General features: G+C 42.2%; 1 protein-coding gene across 1 annotated transcript; it reads right to left on the reverse strand.

Annotated features, from left to right (window-relative positions):
• Positions 1–1,289: 1,289 nt before the first annotated feature.
• On the reverse strand, positions 1,290–16,554 carry FKBP4 (FKBP prolyl isomerase 4). Its single transcript, XM_084282160.1, has 10 exons — positions 16,086–16,554; positions 13,528–13,672; positions 12,096–12,238; positions 9,298–9,418; positions 8,599–8,755; positions 7,185–7,275; positions 6,755–6,838; positions 5,819–6,004; positions 4,423–4,662; positions 1,290–2,171 (listed from the first exon to the last, which is right to left on the reverse strand). Exons 1-10 carry the CDS (start codon positions 16,167–16,169, stop codon positions 2,073–2,075), a joined length of 1,350 nt encoding a protein of 449 aa, XP_084138286.1. The 5' UTR covers positions 16,170–16,554; the 3' UTR covers positions 1,290–2,072.
• Between the last annotated feature and the right edge of the window lie 6,542 nt (positions 16,555–23,096).

The raw sequence follows: 23,096 nt of genomic DNA on the forward strand, positions 1-23,096 counted from the left end.
GGGTAGTGACAGGCATTATCAACCCATTAGCTTCTTTTGTAGGACTGGAAACGATAGCCTTTTTCTTAGCTTGATTCCCATCGCTGTTTTTGTCTTGAAATCCTCTAACTTCAATGGACAAGATGCTCTTCACAGCTTGTTGTAACCTAGTTGTAACGTTCCCTTCAGAGGTAGCTGTATTTTGGTAGAAAGCAAAGCTTTCACGTATGCAGAACTGATGATGCTACAGAGTCAGAACTCATGAAAAGTACCTACATTATCTGGTGATTGTAACTTTCCTAAATAACTAGTCTGTGATAGATAAAGTCAAGGAAAACAGCATTTCCTTAAGTGTGATGACCTACCAAGCACATATCCTGCTGCTTTCTCCTACCTCTTCCCACCCTGAAGAATCTTAGGGCATGCAGAAAGCAGTGCAGTTTGCAGATCCCTAAGCTAGCTCCAACCCAGCAGCAGGTGGTGGACTTCTCATCTTTAGACTGGGGGCAGGAGAGTAATTTAGGCTTACCACTTTAGTGGTAGTTAATCATACAGGTCCCAGGCCCAAGCTGTCTCTTCTGCAGAGGCAGGTGCTACAACCTCCAGTCCTATAGGAAACCCATGAATGAATGCTCCCTTTTTTTCTCCCCCTCAGGAAAGGAGACCAGGAATTCAAAACAAGAATTCAGATATAATCAGATTTAAGACACGCATATTCTTTGCAATGTACAAACAAATCCAGCCCATTCCATGCCATGGGAAGACAAGACATCCTTCTCAGTGCAGAATTCCATTACCTGAAAGGAACGGATAAAGCTACCTTCCTTCTGCAAAGCAGGCAAAAAAAATAGTCCCTGCTGCTAGAAGGTTTTGGAACAGGACAGTAGAGATGCCAAGTTTAGCATTACATCACAAAATAAACAACAAAGTTAAGTTTGAATACTCCATTCCATACCTGCAGAGAGGGGAGGGGAAAAAACAACAAAAAAAAAATACCCAACACCTAAACCCCACATACTTCCCCCATTCCCCACCTCCAAAAAACAAAACAAAACAAAACCCACACCACAAAACCACTAGCAAAAAAAACACCCAACATACTATATAAAGAAGCAGGAGGATACCAAATAGCTTCCGTGTGAAATGAGGATCATTCAGAAGTTTGTAGTTCATCAGGAATTGTAAGCATTTGCAACACATTTCAACTATTATCACATTTTCTCCTTAAAGACAGTTATTTTCAGGTATAAATCAGTATTTTCCTGGTCCAGTTTTACAACAAAAAGAGGAAAGAGGAATATAGCGATACAAACAGGAAAATAAACTTTATATGCATAGGTTACAGACATGCTTTGTGTACAATTTTCAGCAACATTTTTTCATTTGCAAACAGATTCTGTATTCATTGTGAAAACTTATGATAACAATAGAGGAAAACATACTGTCACTACTGTACAGCTACATGGATGAGAAAATGCTGAATGACTAGAGAACAATAAATTCAATTAATTCTGCGCAAATTCCAATAAAAACCCATAAAAGTTCTGTTTTCTTAAGTTTAACCGAAGCTTTATTTCTTAAGCTGTGACTTCACAGTCTTCACCTTCAGTAATTTGCAGAGGGGAGGCATACAAGGAAGGTTACAGCATTTAATGGGGGAATGGGGACAATGCCAAGGCAGAAGAACAGGGAGTGCTGATTTGTTCTCAAATCTCACATGAGGACTGTTGGAAAAGGTCATTAAAAAAAAAAAAAAATCAAGGAAATTAATCCCAGATTCTGCTTCCTAAATTTAAGTAAGCTGGAACCAGAAAGACAAACACAATGGCAAAATGCAAATAAACCAAGCAGAGTAAATCCAGACAGAACTCAAACAGTAACAGAGGCCGCATGAATAAATAAAGTCCCTAGGATTAAACCAGATTTATGCTGCCACTCAGCTTCTTTCACAGACATACAAAGCTGTAATTGACTATGGCATAGTGGCCTCAGCTTCTGTTCCTCTGAAGCCACTGTCCAACCAGGTAGAAAAATAAAGGTCTAATTCACTGGAAATTCTTTCATTTACAAAACTAATGGAATAGGGTTTGTTTTTATGCTTCTGTGTCAACTTCAGATTTATCTTCAACTCCATTCTGCTCATCTTTCATTTCTGCATCTTCAGTGTGGGTGGTTTGAAGAGTAGTAGCTGACTAAACAGAGACAAAAAAAGCCTCCATTATTCAAAATTGCTAAATTTGCAGACAATTCCACAAACACCATTTGATGTCTATCACTGGGAAACCTAGACTCCTTGCAAGACTGAATTACGATATTAAGACCTTCAGCTAAGAGAAGCTGAAAAATTCTTTGCGTTTTTTCCTGTATCAAAGTAACCAGAAGCAGTTTAGAGCAGGCTGAGAAGTAATACTAGTATTAGGTAGTTAAGATTCTTAATATGATATTTACATGCTTGCCATGTAACACTTTCTTAAAAGGTTCTTCTACAAACCAAAATTTATTTAGGAAGCCTCTACAGAGAACTCCTTTCTCCTGCTTATGTTTCAATGTGATTCACTTTCAGTGATTCCCATGCCCTGCCTTCTCTCCCAGCTTGTAAGAGGCACAGTTGAACTCAGGTTATGAAGAAATATTTCAGACAGCTAGTTTCATGAAAAGCAACTTCAACTCAACAAGTCACTTGGATGTCCTCTACAAGCTTACCTGGAAGAAAAATCTAATCTGACAAAGTGTCTGCTCTAAAAGTGCTCTTCTCCTTGCTCTTCCAGTCCACTTAAAAAGGTGTGGAAGGCAGAGCCACACAGTGATGGCCCTAAATCAGTTTTTACAATAGGACATAGAAAGGACTACTGATGCAATAGTGGCCGTCACACTTTAGCAGACTGTTTAGATATTGGATGTTTTGGACTGTTTAGATATTGGATGTTTAGATGTTAGGAATTTCAGAACCATACTGCACACTGCATTCTTAGGAGTAAGAAGGTATTAGCTAAACTAACCCTCTTCTCTAGAAGTCTTCAGCTTCTCCCATACCTACTGTTGGAGTTTGAGTAAGACATCAATGAAGTTGCAGGAATACGTATTTTCTTGCAAGGAAAATCACCAAGACTGACCTAGGGACTAAGTGGCATTTGTTTACAGTTCCATATTCCATAGATCCATTTTCATACAAAATCACAAATATGAAATAGGCCAGATGGCTTCTGTTAAAAAATGTATGTATATATACAAACACATGCCAATTCCTGATACTATCTGACAGTGTATTGAGCAGAATGAACAAAGTTGATTTTTTCCTAAAGTAAATGGGAGAATTGGAAGAAAGCATGCTGTCTCTCTACAGCATCTTCAGTGATGTGCAATGGGAAGACCATGAATCTGCTTTTTGTGAAAATGACTCTACCAGCTGTCCTTAGGGACTGAGGCATACATTTTTAAAATTATGAAAACAGCCCCTTTCATACTTTTACTGGATATCAGTTGTTTCAGTGATCTTCTATGTATGGCAGATCTTGCAATACACCACACTTAGGGAAAGATACCAGACTCCTAGCAGCTGTGCTACCTGGAAGGAATCTGCACAGCATAGCCAGACAGCTAGCAATTAAAACCTGCAGTTTCACATGTGAAGAAGATTCCTACAAGTGAGGTAATTCTAGTTTGGTTGCTTTATCTTTATCTTGCTGAGATTTTTAAGATAAATGAATAAATAAAGACAATGGATGGGTATATGTGTCAGTATCTAAAAGGACAAAATAGCTTCTTCCCAAGATCCAGCAGGCAAGGGCCATTGCTGACATGAGGCTGCCAGGTATGTAACTACCCTGTTCACAGACAATGACACCTTCCTTGTAGAATCAGTGGGGAATGTCTGCATTTTTGTGTTTGTTTATGCTTCTCCATGAGAAGAAGAACCAAATCCAGAAAAATACTGCTACTCTTTGAAAACAAAAACAACAACAACAACAACAAAATCAAGGTTTTTCTCAGCACTACCTGTATGACAGGCATAAAGTTTCAGTAGATTGGTCATGTTGACACCAGAATAGACTATTCTTCAGAGATGATAGTTCAAGGACAAAAGTTTTTTTTTTTTTTGTTTGTTTTGTTTTGTTTTTTTTCTCCAGTTCTTAGATGTTACCATGTTCTCACTTCACCAACTTAAACTGCTTTCTGATCATCACTGCTGTTTCAAAATCAGTTGAACTAACTAAAAACATTTTGTGTCATATCCTTGGTACTGATAGTTGTCTTGTTCAAACAAGAAGGCTTAATCATTCTGAATGTTGCCTGCTCCATTATTTTTCCCCGGAGGCACCTACTTGAGTGCTTTCCCACTCATATGAGAAGTGGGTGGAAGAAGTAAGCTGAATACCCAAAACTCTATTTGTTGTCTAATATATGACATCACCTCTTGTGGTCTTCTGGAGCAGTGTTACTTACCTTTAAGTCTTTGTCTGCAAGCCTTTGGAACATGTTGGCATACATCTTCTTCTCTTTCTCATGCTGCTCGCGTATTTTTTGCTGACAAGTTACCAGTTGCACTTTGGCAGCTTTGTTACTCGGATAGAGTTGTATCACCTTCTGGAAATCTCCCCGGGCCAACTCAAAGTCATTGACAGCCAAGTGGGCTTCTCCACGTCGGAAGAGGCCTTTTTCATTGCTGCTATCCAATTCAAGTGCCTGCATTTAAAAAAGGAAGAAAATTTTTTTTTTTTTTAACTAACATGCAGTCAGAATATCACTAACTGCTACAAACTGAACCTTCTGATTTTCAGTCTTGTCGGGACTTACTAATAATTCTAATGTATTTGATTCCATTTAAGTAGAAAAAGATATAGTAGGCCACCTGACAGAGAACCATCAAGTCTGAGAGTTAGTCCTGGCTCTATCCCAGCTCTTTGTTGGACTTTTGCCAACATTACTATCTTCTTTCATCCACTTTGGTGGACAAAAAGCTCAACATGAGCCGGCAGCATATGCTCGTAGCCCAGAAGGCCAACTGCATCTTGGGCTGCATCAAAAGAGGAGTGGCCAGTGGGTCAAAGGAGTAAATTGTCCCCCTCTCCTCAGCCCTGGTGAGGCCCCATTTGGAATATTGCATCCAGGTGTGGAACACCCAGCACAAGAAGGATGTGGAGCTGTTAGAGCAGGTCAAGAGGAGGGCCACAAAGATGATCAAGGGGCCAGAGTACCTCTCCTGTGAAGAATGGCTGAGAGAGCTGGGGACATTCAGCCTGGAGAAGAGAAGGCTACAGGATGACCTTGTAACCTTTCATTACTTAAAGGGAACTGATTAAAAAGATGGAGAGAGACTCTTTGCTCAATCAGAAAATGACAGGACAAGGTAGAATGGTTTTAAAGTAAAAGAGGGAAGATTTAGACGGAAATTCTTCACTCAGAGGGTGGTGAGGCACTGGAATGGGTTGTCCTGAGAGCTTGTGGATGCCCTATCCCTGAAGGTGTTCAAGATCTGCTTAGATGAGGTCCTGAGCAACCTGATCTAGTGGTGGCGTCACTGCCTATGGAAGGGAGGTTGGAACTACATGATCTTTGAGGTCCCTTCCAACCCAAGCTATTCTATGACCATGTCTTCCTGTTTCTAATTTCTGAATGCTCAAATATTCTTAGTTAAATGTATCAGCAAGTTAGTAAAAGATATTCCAAATACCACTATGAACTTAAGGTGCTGGGTATTTTCGTTGTGTGTTTGCTACTACCCACCTGCCAGCTGATGATAAAGTTCAGATGCCACATGGCCTGACATTCCTCAATTATTAAAGCAAGAGATAAATTGTCAGACCACTTGAGCATAGTAAGAATGAATAAATCCTACTACCTTGTTGCAGTTCTCCAAAGCCTGGGAGTACTCCTTCAGTTTGAGATGGCACATAGCTAGATTAAGGTGGGCAGCAAGCCTCAAGCTCTTGGCTTTTGTATCCTCCTCCTCAGAGAGTCCTGATTCATGCTCCAGCCATGACACAATCTTCTTATACTGTAATGCTGCCCGTTTGTATTTCCCCTCCTGTAAACAAGACAATTTAATTTTCCACACAGCCCATCACAGTAACTTTCACCTCCCCTTTGCCTCTTCTGCTTACCTGAAGCAATAGATCTGAAATACTTCAGACTAATCAGAACAACTTCTATCATCAAAAGTATACTACTTCTGTCATAGTATATCACTACTGCATAGAACAGTAAATCTTAAGGAATCATACCACCTACTGGTTTCCCCACTAAAGCTGTGCACATTGGCCAGCATTGATACTTTACTCTCAACTACCACCTTGTGTTCAACTTCTGATACAAAACAAGATGGGCCTTTTTAAAAACAGTACAACTATCACAATGCCATGAAAATCATCGTAAAGTCTGCTTTCTGCTCATCAAATTGTCTGAAACACTGCTTCTCCACCCATCTCTACCCAAGTGGAAGTTGTTCATTCACAGCACCACCCCACAGCAGGAGCTTAAATACTGTAACCTTGCCACTACTCAATGTTTGCCCCAAAGTTATCTCTAGATACAAACAGCTCTGATACAGAGAACTACAGAACAGAACAGAGCAGCAAGCATTCAGACATTGCAACTCTGAGGCTTTTTTTTTTTTTTTTTTTAAAGACACCTTCTCCCCCCCTCTAATTCTTCCCTGTAAAATGACACAGAGAATACCAGCAAACACCACTCTAAAATGACCGAAGCTGTAGATCATCATTACCAGTTCATAACATGGACTAAGAAATGATACTATTATTTGGGGTTTGTAATTTACCTTGAAGTACTGAGTGCCTCTCTCTTTCACCATGCAGCTTTGTTCCAGCTTCTCTTCTGTATTCATTTCCCAAGACTCCTTAGCCTATCCAGTTAGGAACAGTTCAAGACAGCAATGTCATTTCTTGGGAAAATGTATGGCTACACTATTCATAACAACAGTACAGTAAAGATATACTTGGAAAAAGCAGTTTTACACTACTACTAGAAACTGAGCTCTAGAGCAGAAGAGACACTGACAGCAACAGACAGGGATCCAGTAAGGACAATTTAACCCAAGAGCTCTCAAAGTCTCATCACCACCTACTACAGCAACTTCCTTAATTCGGGTCAAAAGATCAAGGACACCATTGTCCTCGTTTAAGCTGCACCCACACTTCTTCCCCCTCCCCTCCTCCCAGTCTGTTTGGAACTTCATCTCCTATTCCCACCTTTTCAAAGCTCTTGAGTTTCACTTCATACTGTAGTTCTGCATCTGGAGGGATCTGAAATTTCTCCTTCCCAGCACTTCCAAAACCATAGCTGAAAGATTGGGGGAGGGGGGAAAGTTGAAAAACTATCCAAACAACCATGATCTCTTACACAGGAAGCTTGAGGCAAAACAAACAAACAAACAACATGCAAGTCTGCCTACATAGCATTACTGCAAGACAAAGGCTCAAACAATTCCAGATACTTTTTCAAGATTAGCAAGCACAAGATAGGGGAGAGTTGGAAAAAAAAGGGATTTATTTGTCCATTAAATGCTTTTTTCCCCTTTTTTTGAGCTTGCTGTTGTTTATGTGGAGGGAAATCAAGTTCAGCAAGTAAAAAAAACACATATACTTTGAAATTATACACATCCTGCTTTATATTCATAGTCCAAGACTGGTTATTTTCTTCATAACATCTGTATTCTATTCTAACTATTCTCAGAAAAGCAAAAACAGCAATACACAGATTAAGTAAACAGCTGTACACTTAAGATAGCATAAATCTGTTGATTAACAGTAAATGCCTGTAGAAAGGCCTTTCTGCCCTGAAACTCCATTAAGAAACTGCATACTAGCAGGAAAACCCTCAAGATAAGACTGCTTTGCTTTTTTTCTTCCAGATTCAACTCCAGTTAAAAAAGCTTAAAATAAAAACAAATAAGTTAGAGTTGGTGGAAATAATCAGTGCAAACTCCACTTATTTTAAATGTGTTCACACTGCAAGGGGAAAATTCTGCTTTTTTTTTTTTTAATAACATTTACTATTACAACATTATGCACTCATACCTCCGAGTTAGGGCTCTCTGAAACCGAGAACAACTGTGATGATCAAAGGTTTGGATATAAATTTGCCTTATGAAATCTCATGCCTCACAGAAATCTTGCGCCTGTTTTTCCAAACTGCTTAAAAATACCATTGAGCATTTTATAACAGCAAAGGGTTTCAGATACTCAGATACTCTTAACATCTCACTACATATCGCATAGGGCTGCTTGGAGGGCTTATCAGATCTTTTCCTATTCTGAGGCTGTTCTTTAATCCAGGTATCTTTATATGCACTTCTGTACAGTAAGTAGTTTCATTAAGAGGGGACACAAGAATGTCAGTTAAAGAAAGCAACAGTATCTGTTTTAATACTCACTAGGATCAACACTATAGACACTTAAGTCAATTTCATTTTGAGTGCTACTACTTCATAACCTAGTGGCTAAGTAACCTTAGCTTTGTACTTTCCATACATCCAATTTTCAGGTCTGACGAAGTTTGTACTACAGAACTGAGAAGATCTGAAGAACATTGCAACAGCATACATCATCCCTGCCAGATGTTAGGAATAAGCCTTCAAGTATAAGAAGATCAGGAACAGCTTACTTGGATTTGAGATAGAAAATAGATTCCTCAGATTTCTCCATTTTCTGTATTGCTTTCTCCAGACCATGAGGAAGATCATAATTATCACCTTCTCCAATCTCAAACTGCAGCTCCCGCTTGTCAAAAACACGATCTCCGTATCGGCCTTCAAACTGGACTGTCAACAAAAAACAGAACAACCCAGAGACAAATCAGAAGTTAACTGTGCATGGTAAGGGGTAGGTAGCACATGTAATACAGGTTATGCCAAAGCCTCCTCCTAACCAGTCTTTTCTAAGCGTTACAGATGTATAGTTAGCTATTGGTAGCAAATACAACTTCTGTTGCTGAAGTTAATAAACCCTCCCCCCTCATCATTCATCCAGGTTGTGTTGGATTTTTTTTCTACTCCCACAACAAATGCAAGAACTAATCTCCCCTCTTGTTCCTCTGCAAATAGAATTACTTTATTAGAATCATTTAACTTTTGTTATCAGATCAGCACTTTATCAGATTCAGTGTCTCTGAAGAACATAGTTGCTCCTTGAAAATGTAAACCTCTCTAGAAATAAAAGAATGAAAGCTTACCCTAAGTTATGTCACTTGGTAAAGGAGATAAGCTAGGTATTCCTCTCTCTAAGGACAAAGAAGTTGTAGGTAAGGAAAAAAGTTCTGCCTTCTCACACATAAAGCTATGTACTATTTGTATAATATACTTACTCTCTACAATAGCACCCTCATTGGGCTTGGAGTAGCCTTCTCCCTTCTTACGGATTCTTCGGATGATGCCACCGTCTTCATCATCAGTGAGGTCCTCCCCCTTAAACTCAAACAGCTCTATCTGTGTAGGGAAGAAAAGTCTTGCATTTATTCTCATCACGTCAACTCAGTAACCCATGGAATTTGTACTCCAGAGTTCTTTGAAACTATAGCTGTTCAGCCAATGTCTTAGTTAACATCCTGTAAGATATTAGATAGCCAAGACTATAAAGATGCTGTATTTAGTAGATAGTGAGTGGAAACCAACAGATGAGTTACAGATGATAATTCAGGCTTTTATGGCTTTTTTTTTTTTTCTCCAACAACTTTGATCTCCCAACAGTACAAATTAGATCCTTTAATTCAAATAACTGTGAGAATGGCTTTTAAGTTATACTTACATGAACCACAATACTTAGGGACTACTGAAAAAAAAAATAAATTCTTGGCTTCTTTAAGAGTTGTCCAAAGGACAGTAGTTTCGAGACTTCTGTATCATTCTTTCCTGCATGACTGAACATAGCTACTGTTCTTGTTTTATTTCTCTTGCATTCTCCCCTCTAGACTTGCCTTATCATTATGTATTATGAGTTCACAATTGATTTGCTTGGATTGTCACACTCAAAGAGTTGCAGTCAACAGCTCATTATCAAAGTAGAGAACAGTAACAAGCGCTGTTCCTCAGGGGTTGGTTTGGGACTAGCATTATTTAGTATCTTTGTCAGCAATATGGACAGTGGGATGGAGTGCACCCTCAGCAAGCTTGCTGAGGACACCAAGTTGTGAGGTGCAGTCCACACACTGGAGTGAAGGGATGCCATCCGGAGAGGGACCTGGACAGACTTAAGATGAGGGCCTGCACGAACCTCATGAAGTTCAACAAGGCCAAGTGCAAGGTCCTGCATTTGGGCTGGGACAACCCCAGCACAAATACAGGCTGGGCAGAAAATGGATTGAGAATAGGTCTGAGAAGGACCTCGGGGTGTTGCTTGACGAGAAGCAATGTGCTGTTGTATCCCAGAAAGCCAACCATATCCTGGGCTGCATCAAAAAGAAGCATGGCCAGCAGGTCAAGGGATGTGATTCTCCCACTTTATCCTGCTCTTGTGAGACCCCACCTGGAGTACTGTCTTCAGCTCTGGGGCCCCCAGCACAAGAAGGACATGGAGGTATTAGAGCATGTCCTGAGGAGAGCCACGAGGATGATCAGAGTGCTGGAGCACCTCTCCTATGAGGACAGGCTGAGGGAGCTGGGGTTGTTCATCCTGGAGAAGAGAAGGCCCCAGGGACACCTTATAGCAGCCTTCCACCAATATCTAAAGAGGGCCTATAAGATACCAGGAGAGGGACTCTGTTAGGGACTGCTCTGATAGTACAAGGGATAATGGCTTTAAACTAAAAAAGGGGAGATTTAGATTAGATATAAGGAAGAAATTCTTTACTGTAAGGATGGTGAGGCACTGGAACAGGTTGCCCAGAAAGGTTGTAAATGGATGTGTTCAAAGTGTTCAAAGCCAGGTTGGATGGGGCTTTGAGCAACTTGATCTAGTGGGAGGTGTCCCTGCCCGTGGCAGTGTGGTTGTAATTAGATGATCTGTAAGGTCCCTTCCAAACCAAACCATTCTATGATTCTATGATCATTCAGGGGAAAAAAAAAAAAAAAAAAAAAAAACTCCAAAAAAAAGACAAAGAAGAAGCCAGGATGACCAAACTCTTTAGTCACTGGAAATAAATATATTTGTAAAATACCTTGTTTACAACAGAAACATGATCTGTCCTCTACCTTTTATCTAGAATTGCTGCTGCAACAAATTGTTTACAATTTTTAAAAGCTGGTTTTAATGCAATTGACTAACCAGCCTGAAACTTCTTCAAATGGTCTTTCAAGTCTCTAATGAAAATCACAGTTTGAAGTGGGAGTACCAAGACAAGACAGAAAAAACACATCTAGTCACAAAAGAAACTTTGTCTAACAGCTACAAAATTAAGAAGATGTTTTGTTATCCCATCTTTGAGTAAAACAGTAGTAAAAACGACAAAAAGAGCAAGCCAGTCTATTCAGCATTGTTTATACTAAGTACCTTGTTTGAACAACAACAAAAAAAGGAAATTCAAAGCTATTGCTGTTGAGATTCATGACACTGAACTAAAGATACACGGAATGTAAAAGAAATTGAATATTCATCTGCACAAGGAGTATTTCCAGCTACCATTTTGATAGATATCTAATACAACTCTGGTCTTTCTATTCAGTCTGTCTGAAGCAAGCTAGATCACTTCAGAACATGCCACTGATAACATTACAGTTTTTCCCATTTCTTTTTTAACCACCAAGCCCTGCGCCAATATTCTACAGAATTATGAATTAAAAAGAAAAAAGGACATCCATTATTTCAGGACATAACCAAGAGACAGTCTCCAAATACTGATGTAGTGATGAGACAGCTACTAAATCTTTCAACATCAGTTTTAGAAGCAACCATGTACAAAAAAAAAAAAAAAAAGTGCTTTCTTTGTAGGACAATTTGTACACAATTTTGGTGCAATGATGGCACTTGCAAAGGAACCATGCTGGCATTGCTTTATTTATTAAATTTATTTTTAAACAATGTAAGAGAAAGACTAAAGAATGAGTGACCTTCACAGATTTTAAGTGCCTAACCCTCCTATTTAAAAAGATACTACATCACACAATTTCTACAGTGAAATATGACTTTCATTTGTTCTTTGAGTGTACAGTTTTAGCGTCTGTATCTCACCTCAAAGATCAGCGTAGCGTTGGGAGGTATCTTTGGTGGGCTCCCAGCTGAGCCATAGGCGTATTCTGGTTTACAAGTAATCCTACAAATTTCGCCAACCTTCATAGTTGCCACAGCAATGTCCCATGCTTTGATCACCTCACCTGTAGAAGTCAAATTTCAGTCGTGATTGCTAGGCACACATGAAAGACATCATCAACTCTGAAATCGAGCATTATCACTTTTAGTATACAAAAACTAAGACAGAGCAGAACTACTAAAAGACTTGTGCCCATTCTGCTTTACGTATGTCAGTTTTAACTGCAATCAAGTTACAAAGTTACTTGGGCACTCAAATTTGTGTACATTTCTTCATTCTAGATATAGTGATTCTTTTCCTCCCCTTGCTTCCTTGCCCACAGAGAATACAAGTTATCTAGACACAGACTATTCCTGAAGAGCCTGGCACAATCTCAAGTGTGGAGAAAATAACAATAAACTCTTTGGAGCAGAAGGTCTTAGGGTGAGAGATTGGTTGCTTGTATTTTGAAAACAACACAAAACAACAGCCTTTTCTCTCTGTACTTTATCAGTTGGCAAAGACCAGCAAAAGTGGTAACTAAAAGTTACATGCACTTGTAACAGAAGGGGGGGGGGGAGGCATAGTATCCCTTCTAACGAGAAAAGGGAACAGAAGCTGTCATCTCAAGTAACAAAATCCTCTTATTCAAGCTCTCCTACTCCTGCCTCCTTTAAACTCAATCAGACCCGATTATTTGAGTAAACTTGGTATCATCCCAGATTTCAGGACACTGCAGAATGTATCTCCAAAATAAAAGAGCAGCAGGTAGATAACTGCTAGTGAAAAAACACAGATTGAGTAGTAAGATTTGCTGAACAAGGATGTCTGGATTTTTACGTTCAAAAAATGAAGGCTTTTGATTATGACAGGATTTACTTCAACATTCAGATTTGGGTTAATTTGGGAATTTAGGGAAAGAAGGAGTACATTTCATCATTCTTCAGCTGCAGCTGACAGTTGCCCCTGTGCACCCTGCCCCAGTATCTGTGCACCCTGCCCCAGTATCTGGTCACAATTAAGTACTCTTGAATTTGAGTTGTTTGCAAAAGTAGTTTGCAAAAGAAAAAAAAAAAAATTCAACAAAATGTTATTTAACTACCCCTTATCACTCCGCTTCAGGGTGAATTCCCATCAGGTGAGTGTTTCCCCTAAAGGGCTTTGTCTGAGGCTCCATGAATTCTTCAGCAGGCAGGTATACAGCATGCACATTCAGAAAGATTTCAAAGTTCTGATTGTGCTGTTTTAAGTAAATAAACTTAAAACAGCTCTGGAAACACGTTTAAATAGTAACTTTAATATGGGAATGAACCACACACGCAAGGGAACTCCATCTCAATACTACCAAGGTTAAAACCAAACATAAAATATTACCTTTCCCCAAATCGAATGAAAATTTGTCTCTCCTGTCCAGACTGGAGTCAAATTTTGTGCCATCGAGGAGCCATCCTGTATAATGGACGGTCACTTTATCACCTATCATCGGCGACTCTGTCCCACTGCCTTCCCTCTTGACAACCTGAAAAAAAACAGTAAGCAACACTAAGATGATGAATATTACACCTGCCTATTGGACATTAATTCCGTTTACTCAAGGTATGTGCATTACTATCTTCAGCCAATAAGGGATTTGCAGGTTTGTTTCAGTTATCAGGAAAGGAACTAACTGACTAGAGTGTCTACAGACTAATAGTGTTTTAAATGCAGGAACCTCAAGATGGCTGTGCTGTGATACAACAATTTTAACTGGCAACAGTTGGCACCAGCTTAACAAATCTCTCCACCTATAGTTGCCAATGTCATTTAAACTTCCTTGACAATATTACGTATGATTTTTAAACTTACTCAGAAAAACCACCGAGCGGGTTTTTTTTTTTGGTCTGTTTTATTCTAGTATTTTCTTTGCCACTACTGTATCATTACCAAGAAGTTCAGTGCTCTAGGCAAAACACAAACAAGAAAACATCCTGATTCCTCTCATACGAGGTCTATTCCAATAAGTAATCTGAAATTACTCCAGTTAAACCTGACAGTTATGCAAAGCTCACCGGGGGGGGGGGGGGGGGGGGGGGAAGGAGGGGAATACTACCTGCTCAGTTTCCTAGGGAGGGAACACTGCGAACAGAGAGAGATGCCTTGACCTCACTCTGCACATCCTGCCCTTATCCTCCACCACTTCTGTGGTGCAGCAGTTACGAGCATCAGAGGTAAAATGAGATCTACTGATCTTCTTTCCTCCCAAAGAAAGCAAAAATTTAAGCGATCTCTTTAACGGAGAATTGAAAACAGGTATATGAAAATAACATGAATCTAGTAACCAACCTGAACTACATCATGCACAGACTTGTCTAGCAGCTTTAAAGCAATGAATCTGAAATCACTTTGGAAGAGTAACTGCGTTTACTGGAAAATTTACTAAGCATTTCCAAATGTCAGATTCTCAAAAGTGTCGTATCAGGTTATACAACATCAAACACCGATTATCTCATTTTCAGTATTTATACAACATTGATATTTTCCATTTAATTCATTTTCAGGAGACTCAAAATTGATTTCTCGTAAGTATGGCAGCCCTATTTTCAATAGCATTTACATTTCCCTTGCAGATGTAGGAACCTGATTTTTCTGTTCGTATTGTCATTGCAAATATATTTTTTTTTCTGTGCTTAAATGCTGACGCTATAAATAGTGCAAATGCATGCAGTAACACCAGGTGAAAACCTCTGGATACTGTTCTGATACGAAGCTAATGAAGAAATGTAAAAAAACCTCTCCTGGAATCAGTGCAATGATACCAGTACAAAACCGGTGTAGATTAGGTTCAGATTTAGACTCCTTGGTTTTAATAGGTGTATCCTGCAATCACTACAAAAATGAAGTCTGTGGAAGCTAGATTTCATGGTGTCTACAATCTTTTGCCTTAAAAGTTCATAATCCCACTCCTGTGGTGTTTTTTTTAGCATCGCCTGCTCTTCCATCAAAAGGTGGGTACTGCAGATGGATACTCGCATCTATATTTGCATCTATAGTGGATGGATACTTGCTGCCTTGTACTGTGTTCAAGCAGCCAAGATGCAAGAGAGCTCCAGGCAGCTCCCTGGGAGCTGTGTGTATGATATATGGGAACTCCATCGTTATACCGTGACACAGGCAAAATCCTGGAGCTCTAAGCAGAGCATATCGGTGAGAAACATGTGAAAGGGGATAAAACCAACCATTTTTCAGTGAGGTCCCCAGCATCCTTCCTGAAAGCGTCACCATGACAAACGCAGGACCTACACCAAAAGGCTCTGGAGGCTAAAAAGAGAATTTTGTCTTCGCTGTCCTGCTCCTTGTCATCTCCCCTAACGCTACGGCTCCGATCTCGCCGCGATTAAAGACGACTTCCAGCCCTTGCCGCGGGAAGTTTTTACGAGAGACGGGAGAAGTTTCTAGAGATATGGAAATTGGAAATGTTCGATGCAGGAGGAGGCCGCTCGCGCAACTCCCCCTGACGGTGTCAACTCCGCCACCCGCATCAACCACCCGCCGTGCGGGCACCGGGGCGAGAAGGGAACACCGGGGACGGGGGGGCACGACCACCGGCAGCTCGCCCAGCCCGGGGAGCCTCCCCGAGGGGCTCCTGCCGCCGAGCCCGGCTCCTGCGGGCCCCCAAGGCGCCATCTCGGGCTGCCGGAGCCGCTCGCAGCAAGATGGAGCGCCCCGGCCGCCAGCGCCCTGCAGCCGCCGCACGCACATGGCGGCGCTGCCCGGGCTCCATCTTCAGCCCCCGGCCAGCAACACGTGCTGGGGGCGGGACGGCCACGGGCCCCCGCAGCAGCGGGCACGGCTCGGCTCGGCTCAGCCCCGGCTCCGCTGCCCTGAGCCCCGCGGGGACGCGGAGTGTGCCCCCCCCCGACCCCCGAGGGGACCGCGCCGCAGCCGGCGGGTACCTTGAGGACGCCCTCATCCCGCTTCAGCGTGATGTCCACCCCCTCCAGGGGGGCCCCGTCCGCTTTCATCTCCTCCGCCGTCATCCCGCTCGCTGCTGCTGCTGCTGCTGCTGCTGCCACCGCTGCGCTGCACCGGGACCGGGACCGGGTCTGGCTCCGCGCTGCGCCGCGGGCTCCGCTCGCCGCGCCTCTCCTCCCTCCTGCCTTCGCCGCAGCGCCGGCCCCGGGTCAGCGGGAGGAGGAGGAGGAGGAGGAGGAGGAAGGGGAGGGGGAGAGGGAGGGACCGAGAAGTTTCTAGAGGCTGCCGCAGCGCGCTCGCCGCGCCGGGGCGCCAGGGGCCGGGGTGAAAGTGCGCGGCGGGGAGAGGGGCTGCGGGGAGAGGGGATGGCGGCGGCAGGCAGCGCCCGGCACCGGGCTCTCGGCCGCCTGCGGGGGGATCGAGGCGGGCTGGGGCCGTGCCCGGCCCCGCTGGGCAGCGACACGCGTCTGCCTCCCCCCTCGGCGGCGCCTCCCCGCGGCACCTTCCCGGCCCTTCCTGAACTTTCCTTCCCCGCTCGCCCACGGGCGCCGGGCGAGCAGCGCAGCGGCCCCTGCCGGCCCCCGGGCAGTCCCCCAGGGGGATACAAAGCGCAAAATGCGCAGATTTCCCCTCAAAAGCGTGCCCTCCAGCCCCAGGCAGGAACGCGATGTAGCGCAGCTTAAAACCTAGGGTGACCAAGGATGAGGAAGGGTGAGAGGGAAAGAAACAGTTTCTGGATGCAGTTGGTCTAGAAGCTTCTAGATGCTGATCGCAGTTCCCCATGGATGAGTTTGCAGGTTAAATCTGCAGCAGGTACCGAGCTGGTGCTGTGCGTGCCATAAACCAGACTGATCTGCTGGGGTGCATGGAGAAAAGCATCTGAGCTGCTTCTGGCCCAACAGGTCTTAGTGGAGGCAGCAAAAACGTGGAGGCACTTTCCCATCCTCCTCCGGCTGTTATATATGGAGTGGTAATTCGTGTCGAGAAAATGGTTGATGTTAATAAAGAAGGGGGAGATTTGGGAGTGTGGCCATGGGGGTTGGAAAGCCCCGTGGATGAGATAACATTAGACTCTTAACGATGAGGCCATCAGGAATATAAAAGAGTTTAGAGGGAACAAAGAAGGCTGATTCTGGAGACTCCATGCAGTCTCTGGTTTCTTGTTCTCCAGCCATTAAGGCATGGAAGTTTCTGGGTGTTTGCTGTTGTTGTTATAGGCAAAGTTGTTCGACCAATGAAAAGTTGGTTTGAAAAGAACTGCTGTGGAGAGAAGGGTATAAGAGGGGAGCCTGCCCTCAAGATAAAAAAAGCAATGTGATGTGATGAAGTTGTCATCAATAAAGAAGCAGAAAGAAGGAAAAAAAAGGAGCAGGCTAGCAGAACGGAGACCAGGACAGGAACAGGCACATTGATTGCCTCAATGAGATAGGTTCAGCCAAACTCAGCAAACTGCTCAGAGAAGCTCGTACAGAAAGTCGCTGGAAATAGGCTCACTGGAACTGGAGAGAAGCTCGAGCTGAGAGAAGCGGAGCCGCGCACACAACTGCCCCTCGCTGGTAAGCAGCTGCGCATTATGGGGAATCATACGTCCTTAGGAACAAAGACTGTCCTGGTAACCTTACAGCTTATTCTCCTTCTTCACGATCGGACAGTTTATGAGCCTGAAATATGGGACCAAACTGACGTCAAGGTGTGGGACTCTGCAACTAAAAACGACAAGGTTGCAGCAGGATTGCTCAGCACCCGGCGAGCAGTCTCTTGAGGCCTTAAAGAGCCCTGTGGGACCACAGTCAGACACGTGTGGTTTGCCAGACAGTGAGGGAGCTGCGGGCTCCTTTAGTGATCCGACTGCTACGCCATTGGCCCCTCTGCTGCTACAGCCATCAAAGGCTTTTGCTGTTATACCTTTTATACCTTTTATAAGTATAAATATTACAAAATTCAGATTGAGTTGAGACTTCATTTATAACATGGCTAATGTGCCTTCACAGTGCTAAGTGTTCTTGTTGGGCAATGCAGTTTCTGTTTGGTACCAGTATTGCTTGAGCAGTATGTTGAATTCTTCATGTTCCAGTTAAAAACTGGTGTGTAGAAATGGTGCCAAATTAACCACAGTTGCCAAATACGTCTCACTTTAAGTTGTCAAGCAACTTGGTCTTCGGGCCTTTTGTATCCCGTTCTTCCGGGATCGAAGAAAAATATATCCATCTCCTTTTCAAGGTCAAAAGGCACGTCCAGGTCACCAGGGGGCGTAACAGCAAAAGCCTTCGATGGCTGTAGCAGCAGAGGGGCCGATGGCGTAGCAGTCGGATCAGTAAAGGAGCCCGCAGCTCCCTCACTGTCTGGCAAACCACACGTGTCTGACTGTGGTCCCACAGGGCTCTTTAAGGCCTCAGAGACTGCTCGCCGGGTGCTGAGCAATCCTGCTGCAACCTTGTCGTTTTTAGTTGCAGAGTCCCACACCTTGACGTCAGTTTGGTCCCATATTTCAGGCTCATAAACTGTCCGATCGTGAAGAAGGAGAATAAGCTGTAAGGTTACCAGGACAGTCTTTGTTCCTAAGGACGTATGATTCCCCATAATGCGCAGCTGCTTACCAGCGAGGGGCAGTTGTGTGCGCGGCTCCGCTTCTCTCAGCTCGAGCTTCTCTCCAGTTCCAGTGAGCCTATTTCCAGCGACTTTCTGTACGAGCTTCTCTGAGCAGTTTGCTGAGTTTGGCTGAACCTATCTCATTGAGGCAATCAATGTGCCTGTTCCTGTCCTGGTCTCCGTTCTGCTAGCCTGCTCCTTTTCTTTCCTTCTTTCTGCTTCTTTATTGATGACAACTTCATCACATCACATTGCTTTTTTTATCTTGAGGGCAGGCTCCCCTCTTATACCCTTCTCTCCACAGCAGTTCTTTTCAAACCAACTTTTCATTGGTCGAACAACTTTGCCTATAACAACAACAGCAAACACCCAGAAACTTCCATGCCTTAATGGCTGGAGAACAAGAAACCAGAGACTGCATGGAGTCTCCAGAATCAGCCTTCTTTGTTCCCTCTAAACTCTTTTACATTCCTGATGGCCTCATCGTTAAGAGTCTAATGTTATCTCATCCACGGGGCTTTCCAGCCCCCATGGCCACACTCCCAAATCTCCCCCTTCTTTATTAATATCAACCATTTTCTGGACACGAATTACCACTCCATATATAACACGTATCAAAGAGTATCTAAAACAGCCTTTTATTGCCTGATCAATAAAATGTCCCAAACCAACTAATTGCAGCGGGACTCTGGAACAGACTTGTAGGAGGTGATGCCTGGCTAATGCTGGTCTGCAACTTGTTATGTTTATGAATAGGTTTATATAAAGACTTGCTATAGATAACAAAGTTTGTACATAAAGCCGTTAGAAGGTGGGCAGAGAGCAGCACAGCTAAGATGTAGCTTATACTAATTTAAAACTAATACAAGAGATCAGCTTGTAGTACCTCTGCTTGGTGCATTATAAAAGATAATGGTGCATAATAAGGGGAAAATGATCAGTTTATTTGAATTGTGCTTTGCTGTTGATGTTGCAAGCACTCTTGAAGCCCACGGTAAGGTACAAATGTTCATCAGTCTAATCCTATGTTGCTAATTTGTGTGACACTTCATGTTAGGCCATGAAGGATGTCAGCCACTGCCTGCCAGCCAAGTTACACCTTATCCATTTGTCATTCTCAGATTCAGTGAGTTGTCCTGTTGTCCGTGCTCTCCCTTGTTCTCGATCGTATACAGCAAAACAAGTCCTGTGCTGTCATTTTAGTTTAGAAGAGAGAAAGTTGTTTCTCCTTATCCTTTACCACATTACTGCAGACAGCAGTAGATTGGCATGGTCCACACCAAAGAGCATTTGACACAGGTCTCTTTTCACATGAAGAACTCTGGTGTTACACTCATCCCCTGCTTCAAAACCTAGTAGCATCTAAAGGGAAATAATCTGAACAGGCATAATGTAGCAGGCATGCAAATGAGATCCAACCCCTCCACTGTGGGATTGGAAAAGGGCTCTGTATTTGCAACTCTGAGATTTGTAGCTGTTCTTTTCGTTTTTCACCAGCAGATGTCAGCACGGTTCTAAAACTACAGGCCGTAGGACTTTGATTTAAGTTCTCATTTTCAAAGTTATTTTCTATTAAGGTTATGGTTCCTTTTCCTGTGCTTCTGCACATAAATACTTGATGTTATTTGGGAATTTCATTTATGTGATACGTGCTGGCCTTTTTGGATCACAGAGATTTTAAAAGAGTAAGTAGGACATTTTTTGTATAAACATCTCTGGCGTCTGTGTCTTTACTGGTCATTGCCCATGAGCCTACTTTCAGTTCTTAGGAATTTAGTCAAATTCAATTTTAATTAAAATTGTAATTACATTTTCAAATGCAAAATTATTTTAAAACACACAGGCAGATGTTATATATATACTTTCATTTTGTTCTTTCCTTATCTTTAAAAAGTAATCGAGATTGCTGTTCAGCTGTGTGTTTAGACTCTAAGGGTTTCTATTTCTTTGCATTCTGTTAGACAGTGAGTAGCCCTAATGCGTGCACGTTAATATCATCAGAAAGAACAGGCAATCCCTGTTGTTTTTTTCTGTAGGAAAATACTACCAATAACTAATTACAGGTGGCAATTGCCTGATAGATTCTGCTACACCTTTGCTGAAAATTGTACTGTATTTCTTTTCAATTTGTTTTCTAATAATTTTAATACTATTAAAAAAATAGTAACTTCCTTTAGTCATTGCTTTCTTGGCCTTGTCTTTCTTAACCTGGTTCCATCAGTCTGTATGGATTACATTTTTTCTCTGTATGGCTTTTATCAACAGCCACCTTGGGAAGGTATAAGCTATTGGAGGATTTTTGTGATTATGCTTTTAACTTTTATTTTATTAAATTAAAAAATATATATTAAATTTTTTTTTATTTATTTAGCTTTTATTTGTCACTTTAAGAGTTGTTACTAATTTCACAACCTCACCTACTTCTTGTCTTCCTCAATTTTCGTTTGACCTACTAAGCTTTGTTTCTTTGACTTTTTTAATGTAACACTATGGTGGTTTTACCCTGCTGGGCAGCTAAATTCCACCACAACTGCTCGTTCACAGAGTTGGGGGGAAGGAGGAAGGTGTTGGAGGGAGTCTTGATGCTGTGCCAGCTCTGCTCAGAAATAGACAAAACATTGGTGCGGTATCAGTGCTGTTCTAGCTATACAGTTCTTTGCACCTGGATTTATTGCTTTTCCTTACAACCTTTCTTACACTTAATTTGATCTTTCCGTTTCATGGCTTATTGCTTTAGCCTACCCTATTGGTGGTTTCACGGTGCTTATGCTTTCAAAAGGTATTGAAAAAGGTGGAAAAACATGCAGGACATATCTGAGATGTTCAGTCCTGAGAGTTTTTGTCCCCATGTTTAGATTAACACAAATTTGAGCCTATTCTGAAGTGAACCAGCCTCACAGTTTTGCTCTAAATGTTTTTCATAGCCTGTCAGAAACCAAGTTCTTGATCATCTGGCAGGGCAGAGCTTGAGCGTGTTACAGTCCTAGCAGCAGCCCAAGCTCTCACTTGTATGCTTAAGCCAGCTGTAGTGCCCACTTAGTCTTGCAGGGTAGATGTTGGCTTTCTTTATAAGAATATCACAGAACTTTTAAGTACATTCTGGTTTTCATGTATGTTAAGTTTGCATTTATGCTACACAGTGCAAAAATCATGTTGTGTTTTTTTTTTGTTTGTTTGTTTGTTTTGTTTTGTTTGTTTGTTTTTTCCCTTGTTAAAAAGAGCATTGTCACACAGCTCAGACAATCTTATGGAGAAGAAATAAATCTTCATGTGTATTATATGTCATCAGCTTTCCTAAACACTTCAGATTATGACCTCTAGTTTGTTTTGTTTTGTTTTTTGACAGTGTTGACATAAATGTATCATCCTTCCTGTGTCTTGTTGCCTTTATTTTTTTTAAGTTATTGTGCCCTTGCAGGTCACTGCTGCCATATGGATACTGGGACTTGCCATGGTACTGGTCATTCTACAGGGCCTAGGAGGACAACATTCTCCTGGTTTCTTTGGTCACTCTTCTTTGTTTCTGTCCCAGCCTAATGAGAATGCATGTTGTAGGCTCTCCGTGGAGGTAAGGACTTATGATGCAGATAATGTTTGCCTTTTTTTATTGCAATTTGGAGTGTAGATGAGCAGGAAATAGTTGAGTCGATAATTTCAAGATTGGCTGGATAAACGTCTGGGAGGACCTTTGAGGACCTGCTCCACAATGACATAAGAGGCTTATGATATTCTCCTGTTCTGGGTTCAAAGCTGCTTCTTACAGTCACCTGGCAGAACGTGGAATCTCAAAGTTCCAGCTGTGAGTGTTCATCCAGCATGCCAAAGGGCATTGCTCGAGGCATGAAATTTGTGTTCTAAGTTAGCTATTCTGGGACAAAACTCATATAAAGGCATTTCTGGAGCCCAGTGTCATTTCAGTTCTCCATATAGGCCTTGAACCAGTGACACTGGCTTCATCTAGTTGGAAAGGACTACATTAGAGCTAGTTGCCCTGTGCTCCCTTTAAAATTAGGAGAGATCCAGTCACTAGATTATATAGCGTGATCCATTTCACCCTAAAGAAAAGTTTTAAAGCAGGGCAGATGGCTTTTTCCATCCAGCTGCATGTTTTTCTCCACTGGTAGAAAACAGAGCTCACAGTGACTAGCTCAGTTTTAAACATCTGCATTTTGAAAGGTCACATCTCCCTTCTGCTTTGCAAGTCTCTTAGCTGTCCTCAGAATAGTTTTGCCTGCCTGAGATTTTTTTTTTCTCAGAATCTACTCCAGCTCTGCCCCAGACTGCTAATGGTTTAGTCATTAATGTACCTAGTCTCCTTCTTCTCATTTTCCCAATTAAGTCAGTACTCACAAAATCAAATCAAATAAAAATCCAATGTCGATGATGAACAGACATCATGGATA

Source organism: Netta rufina, assembly GCF_964035555.1.
Source record: "Netta rufina genome assembly, chromosome: 1".
Classification (NCBI taxonomy): Eukaryota; Metazoa; Chordata; class Aves; order Anseriformes; family Anatidae; genus Netta; species Netta rufina.

Bases quoted from the DNA above. Each gene is read 5' to 3' on its own strand.
- FKBP4 (XM_084282160.1), bottom strand. From the start codon at position 16,169: ATGACGGCGGAGGAGATGAAAGCGGACGGGGCCCCCCTGGAGGGGGTG. The intron at 8,756-9,297 runs GTAAGTATATTA...TTTTGTTGACAG, and splicing joins TGAGGGTGCTATTGTAGAGA to TCCAGTTTGAAGGCCGATAC. The intron at 4,663-5,818 runs GTAGTAGGATTT...TTTTAAATGCAG, and splicing joins CTTTGGAGAACTGCAACAAG to GCACTTGAATTGGATAGCAG.